The sequence below is a fragment of the Pundamilia nyererei genome, unplaced genomic scaffold (assembly GCF_000239375.1).
Source record: "Pundamilia nyererei isolate P.nyererei 1_Seehausen unplaced genomic scaffold, PunNye1.0 scaffold00001, whole genome shotgun sequence".
NCBI classification, from domain to species: domain Eukaryota; kingdom Metazoa; phylum Chordata; class Actinopteri; order Cichliformes; family Cichlidae; genus Pundamilia; species Pundamilia nyererei.
Genome location: NW_005187402.1, coordinates 4,877,462 through 4,884,176, shown reverse-complemented (window position 1 = coordinate 4,884,176; position 6,715 = coordinate 4,877,462). Strand labels below are relative to the sequence as shown.

General features: G+C 40.9%; 2 protein-coding genes across 5 annotated transcripts in view; one reads left to right on the top strand and one right to left on the bottom strand.

The window, feature by feature from the left end:
* tent5d (terminal nucleotidyltransferase 5D) overlaps positions 1-232 on the bottom strand; it is a 7,933-nt gene extending 7,701 nt beyond the window's left edge. Inside the window, exon 1 of the mRNA XM_005719523.2 lies at positions 90-232. The gene's annotated coding sequence lies outside the window, so the exon portion shown is untranslated. The remainder of the gene's footprint in view (positions 1-89) is intronic.
* Positions 1-6,688, top strand: part of LOC102205000 (charged multivesicular body protein 1b-1-like) — a 7,037-nt gene extending 349 nt beyond the window's left edge. The window contains exons 1-8 of one of the 4 annotated variants that reach the window (XM_013908839.1): positions 516-880; positions 1,190-1,287; positions 1,381-1,527; positions 2,533-2,601; positions 2,694-2,801; positions 2,950-2,993; positions 3,186-3,258; positions 6,093-6,688. In XM_013908839.1, coding sequence (XP_013764293.1) covers positions 865-880; positions 1,190-1,287; positions 1,381-1,527; positions 2,533-2,601; positions 2,694-2,801; positions 2,950-2,993; positions 3,186-3,258; positions 6,093-6,317 — 780 coding nt within the window. In that variant the 5' untranslated portion in view covers positions 516-864 and the 3' untranslated portion in view covers positions 6,318-6,688. Of the gene's footprint in view, positions 1-515; positions 881-1,147; positions 1,288-1,380; positions 1,528-2,532; positions 2,602-2,693; positions 2,802-2,949; positions 2,994-3,185; positions 3,259-6,092 lie in introns of those variants that run through there. The other 3 variants (XM_005719524.2, XM_013908844.1, XM_013908840.1) reach the window with 3 other exon arrangements.
* The last annotated feature ends 27 nt before the right edge of the window (positions 6,689-6,715 follow it).

The window sequence follows — 6,715 nt, the reverse complement described above, 5'->3', positions numbered from 1 at the left end:
ACACACACACACACACACACACACACACACACACACACACACACACACACACACACAAATGACGTCACTAGACGTGTACCACAACCTACCGATACCGGGTAAACTATTTTTAGCCTGGATGGAACTTGTCTGCTTTGCTTTGGACACGCGCACCCAGTCCACTTTTCCAACGGTCGTGACGTAGAAGGCGCGAGCACGTCACGCAGAATCGTGATCAAGTGTGACGACGGTGAAAGGTGGCCAGAAGTATCAGCGATTGTATTCAAAGATAAAGATTAACTAAGATGGTTCACACATCTCTCTTCTGCCCCGATATAAAGGTTTTAGTCATAGATCGACATTGTTAATGCAGATAATTTATTAATTAGTGACAAAGCTTATTTTGTACGTGTAAATATGGGCCGAATAGTGAGCTATTAATAAAATATAGATGCAAATGTTGAGGAAAAAAGGTCATAAATACCACCAAAAACAAGAAGGAACATTCGGGAATAGTCGTCGTGTCTAATAGACGCTCTTTGGCGCATGCGTGATAAGAGAATTCCTAATCTTTCACACTTAGTAGCATTTTTTGCGAGCGATGGAATTTATTTTTTAACTGCCTAACCAATGGATTAATATTTCACGATTATAAGAGCATTTTGGGGGACAGAAAGACAAATAAAAAAATCTACCACTCTTTTTTAACCGAATTAAAACAAAAGCGGAAGTATCTGCAACCGATGCATCTTGCCTCGCTACACTGCCGTATGGTACAACCCTCAAAAATCAAAACAAGCATCTCCGGTTGAAAAAAAGCGAGTGTCTGGATGCTACTTTGTACATTACGAAACTCAGTAGTTGTCTCAGAAAAAGACTTTTATCATGTCGAATATGGAAAGTATCCTTTCATTTGTACTCTTACGTACATTTGCCTAGCAAAACCGTAGCTAGTCATAAGATGGGCTTAAGCTAACTCTTTCATACATGGAAGTTCTGCTCTGTTGTGTCGTTATGAGCAAAAACCTGACCTTGTTTTCACGTTTTTCTTTTTATATTTGGCTAAATTTTCGCTAGCATCATGAGAACCACTGACTTGGGTTAAATAAGCTAGATGTATTCAGACTCGTCCTCATAGCATTAAATTGTAATTTGGATTTATTACCAGTGCTCTGCTAACATGAAACAACCCCTTGACCAGCTGCTCAAGAACACTTGTTCAACCTGAAGTTTGCTGCCAAGGAGCTACAGCGTAACTCCAGGAAATGTGATAAAGAGGAAAAGTCAGAAAAAACTAAAGTGAAGCAGGTTGGTTTATTACACTTATTAGAGTCTTGAAAAGCTGGCCCACAGTATAACTGCACCGCGTGTTACACTGTGTGTGTATGCTGTGTTTCTCAGGCTATCCAGAAGGGTAATATGGAGGCAGCCAGGATCCATGCAGAGAACGCCATCCGGCAGAAGCACCAGTCCATCAACTTCTTGAGGATGAGTGCCCGGGTGGACGCTGTAGCCTCTAGGGTCCAGACAGCTGTCACTATGAACCAGGTCAGGACTGTGGGTCATGGGTTTGCAGGCCACTTCTCTTGCTTTTCCACTGTAATGTAAACGATGACCACCGAAAAACTCTTTTAATGGCATACATTAAGACAGAGAATGTTCCCTGGCTTGAGTTGGTTGTACTTTGCTTTTTACATTCCATTCAAAGTCAAAATCAGTTTTGCTTCTCTTGGATTGCAGTGATTCTAAAGAATGATATAAGTAATTATAGTTGTGTACTGCAACTATTCCAGATATTTGTCACACATTCAGATGTGTAAATATAGTGGGGTTTTTTTTCATTTTTAAAAGGTTATATATGTAAACCAGATTTCATCGTAGCCTTGCATGTGCTATGACATCAAAACCTCTTGTCCTACATTTACAAGGAGTGTGCTCGTTCACCACATCAAATGTTATGCATGTATTTTTTTCACTGTGCATGTTCTGAAAATGACATCTTATTTCAGAAGAGGTGAAGAGCGCAGCCACTTCAGAGTCAGGCAAAAGGGCTCGCAGACATGCAAACAAAAAGAAACCAATAACATAATGTCATTAGAGGCGCTTTAGACCTTGTGCTATTAGCTCCTCGCTCTTGTGAGAGTGACGGCCTCTTTTAAATTGCTTTAATTCAGCATCACTACAGGAAAGGCACCTTTTCACAGAGTAAAGCGTAATAATGTCTGCAGAAATGGAAGGAGTGCGTGAGATGTTACAGCCGAGCAACACCTCTGAGCACCCTTGTGTGTTGCTATAATACCGCTGCCTCTCATTAAAGCTAATGCCATCGCATTTATTATAAACCCATTTACCGCAGCTTGTTTACCTAATGGTAGGTTTGTTTTTGACTAGATTAATCTTTAATCAGCATCATCCTAGAACTATTAGAGGTGCTTCTAGTGTGAGAGAGTCATGATAGAGTGTCTAGTTAAAAGGGTTAAAGTGACACCTAGTGGACACGTTGGAAAACAGCACCCAAGCTTCAGTGGTTTATTTCATGTTTTGTTTTCCCAGGTGTCAAAATCCATGTCTGGAGTGGTGAAGTCTATGGATGCTACACTGAAAAGCATGAACCTGGAGAAGGTTAGAGGCTGTTTGCAGCATATGGCACAAAAACTATTCAGGAAATTTCTATTCGTTAATTCATTTTTTGGGCTCACTGTGTTTCTGCACAGATCTCTGCACTGATGGACAAGTTTGAAAAGCAGTTTGAAACTCTTGACGTGCAGACAGCTCAGATGGAGGATACCATGAGCAGCACCACCACTCTAACGACGCCTCAGGTAACACTTCCTGTTATCTCCCAAGAAGGAAACACTCCTGAGCCCTTGTTGCTGCTTATGCATGCATGATCACTGCATTGTTATTCAGTTGTTTCATTTCTAAAGGCCTTTTTTTTTTTTAATTACTATTTGCTTGTTGGGTCCCTAGAATGAAGTGGATATGCTGTTGCACGAGATGGCTGATGAAGCCGGGTAAGATCTCTACGCTGTCTAAAAGCATTAGGAAAGAAATTGGCAACTGCAGTGTATAAAATGAACTGTACTAAAAGCTTTATTCAAATGACTTTCATTAAGATCGAGGATGCACCTCTTTCACTGTTTACAAGGCTGCTTTGAAACACAAAAGGCTCATTAATATTAATTAATTAGATTTTTATTTTTCAGTTTGGATCTTAATCTGGAGCTTCCTGCAGGCCAGACCTCTTCACTGGCTTCATCTGTGGCATCAGCAGAGCAGGTAAGATATCCCAGTAGAGCAGGGCGATATGAGCAAAAATATTTATCACAATATACATTTGAAAATTTGAGATAACGATATAACTGACGATATAATTGACACCAGACAAAATACTTTACAACTCCACAACTTTATTAGTGCAATGTATTTTCACTTAAACAAGCAGCTGTTTTTTATGTGCATTAAAGTTATATAAAAAAATTTAACTGCGCAAATGCAAATTCCTTGCTGACAGTTTAACCAAAAGGCATTTCCAGTGGAAATTGGCCGACATATCCTCAGCATAACCATGTATAATATCCACAAAACTTAAAAAAAGAGGTTATACACACACAATACGATAATATTATGTTGAAGCACAGTACGTATCACTCTGCGAGGCTCCTGCCTACGATAGCCGTAATGCTCCGAAAATCCATCAAGTGGTGCGGGTTCGTAGGCAGGAGCTTCGCAGAGTGATACGTACTGTGCTTCAACATAATATTACCGTATTGTGTGTTTGACAGATTTTTGAGCGACGTGTACCAAATAAAATCGTTTAGAGGTCAGTAAACACAACCACAATTCATACATAAGACACACAGGATTATAAGGGGCACTGTAGATTTTCAGGTAGCATGCTCTACCAAAAATAGTGCTTTGTTGTGTATCTGATGGATGAAAGCTAAACCAGTTCCACACCACTGAAGTTGCAGCATTTTTACAAACCAATTCTGGTTCATTCGTTTCATTCAACGATCCGCTTTCGCCCTTCTCATTCTCTGTCGCCGTCATGCTTTTTCTGCATTGTGTGTATGAAAACAAAGGCACTGCGCATGCGCGTTTTACCCGTATTCTATCGCGATATTTCATTTCTTATCGTTGCCCAACATTATACCGGTATTACCGTGAACAGTATGACATGGCCCAGCCCTATATACCAGCTGTTAAACATCCATCCTTTAGAGCAGCGGTCCCCAATCCCCAGGCCTCGGACCGCTACCGGTCCGTGAGTCGTTTATGTGTGATATCTGACAGGGTTTTATTGAAGCGAGTCATCAGCACGACCCTCTGGTGGACAAAAAAAAAATCTGTGCCAAATCAAGCATGCTGATCCATCCGCTGTGCTGATCCCACGGGGCAAGTGAATGTACCTACTTCAAATCCATAAGTATGCAGGTCACTCTGTTATTGTTAAGCCGAATTTATGGTTCAGTGAGGGCAGCGCAGCCGGGGATAGCCCATCTACCTGCAGACCAGTGTGTGGGCTACTCTTGCTTGTGCTGTTTAGAACAGTGTAAGTGTGAAACTGAGTGTAAAGATCAATGAAAAGTGTCCACTGACCCGCTGTCTGTGCTTTTCATGCTGTATTTTTGAAGTCACTAAAGGTTTTTTTTGCGGTTCTCCAGTTCCCAGTAAACTCCACTGTTGCTCCTTTCTCTATTCCAGCCCACTTGTCAACCAGTCAGCATTTAGCGAACGCATATGACTTCCGCTTTCAGTGACATGCAGTTGGAATTTTGGAAAACTGCAGAGGAGCAAGTCTGTGTTGGGTGAAAACCGTGATACACTCGTTGTCTGAATGGTAGTGTGTACGCTGGAGGACACGTTTACGGGACCTTAAATTACGCTTTAGCCTGACTAAACCATCAGAAACAGACTTCATGAGGGTGTGCTGAGGGCCCGATGTCCTCTAGTGAGCTCTGTGCTCACCGCCCAGCATGTGGAGCCCGATTTGCATTTTCCATAGAACACCAGGATTGGCAGGTCCACCACTGGTGCTCTGTGCTTTTCACAGATGAGAGCAGGTTCACCGTGAGCACATGTGACAGACGTGAAAGGGTCATGAGAAGCTGTGGAGAATGTTATGCTGCCTGTGACATCGAACATTGATTCTGCAGGTTGATCATTTTCTTTTTCATCAAACGATGTGACATCCCTTCACTCCTAACGCATTACCTCGTCCAATCAGTGTAGATATCGATGTGATTTACTTTCCCAGTGAGATCTGATGTGTTTTCAAAGTGTTCCTTTAATTTATTTGAGTGATACACGTTCTTCACATGCCATTAAGGGTCAGTCAGTGGGATCTGTGGAACGTGTGAAGCCACAAAAAGGATCATCATTTTTTTTCCTGTTTAAGGAAACTTGTCTTTTATTGAGGTTTTCTTTGGTTTGTTTTGTCCTTTTTGTTAGTGTGATTACTTTGTTACTTATCTTTAACTTCTTAAGACCCGAACTCTTCCATTGCATGCATTTTTAATTTCTCTTTGATATTTGGGCATATTGGGGCCTGATGAATGTAAAAACAAAGAATTGCCACTTTTTTTTCTTACCTTTTCCTGTTTTTAAGAAAAATAAGAGCCACATGTGAAGATATTTGTTTAAAATTTTGATAGAACAGTAGCAGTAAAATGTCCTCGTAAGTGGATATCAGGCCCTTGTAGAGTAATTAAGTATTTTGGTCTAAATAACCTAAAATGTGATGTCCACATATGTGGACGCCAGGTCCTAGGAGGTTTCTGGAAGTTGCAAGGATTTTGGATCGCCAGGTGGTCACTGACTGGTTTCCGGGCATGCACGACTGGGAAGATAGCTAACAATATCTTAGTACCTGCAGCCCTCACTAGGATGACCTGCTGTCTGTTGTTTTGAAAATGTGTACATGATGCTGGCTGCAAACTAAATCTACCTACAAGTATAAATATTTAAAGGAGCCGGAACATAAAAGATTTACAGTTTTAATAACTCTGTTCTTTTCTTCAGCCCTAAGAACACACAAAATCAATATATCGAACTGGACTATGAATGATTGAAAACCAAAGCTCCTGTAATAAATGTTTCCTTTGACCTAGCTGTCTCCATCTGCTGATTTCTCTCTCGTCTTTCGTGCCGTCATCAGGATGAGCTCTCCCAGAGGCTGTCCAGGCTGCGAGACCAGGTGTCATAGTGACACGGCGGGGAAAACAACAAGAAGGAGCAAAAACACGGAATGGCCAATAAAAACAAAAAGTGCAATGTGCCTGCAGGCTTCATGCCCTCCTTTATATTCTTTTTTTTTTCTTTTGAGAAAAGCCTGAAAGCAGAAAATGATGTTTTTATAAGAAAGCAGGCTTTCAGTCCTGCAAGTGCGTACAGCTATTACCTCAGTCTAAGCTGGTTATGTTGCATGTGTATATAATGCAAAGCAAAGTAATATATTTATTTATGTACTACTTTATTTCCTAACTGAATGGATATTGTAAGGGTGTACTTTTACTGCTACTGCTGACGGTGTTGACACTTTTGTTTTTTGCTTCCAGCGTCAGCTTTGCTGTCGTAATACAAAATTCTCCAGGTGAAATAGTTTCCTTGAGTATTTAATAGAATTTTCTTCATGTAGCAGTAACCACTCCAAAGGCTCACACCGCACTGCTATTCACAAACACAAAGTCATTAAAAGTATTGCAAAATCTCATCCTTGTCACTTTTTTGTTGT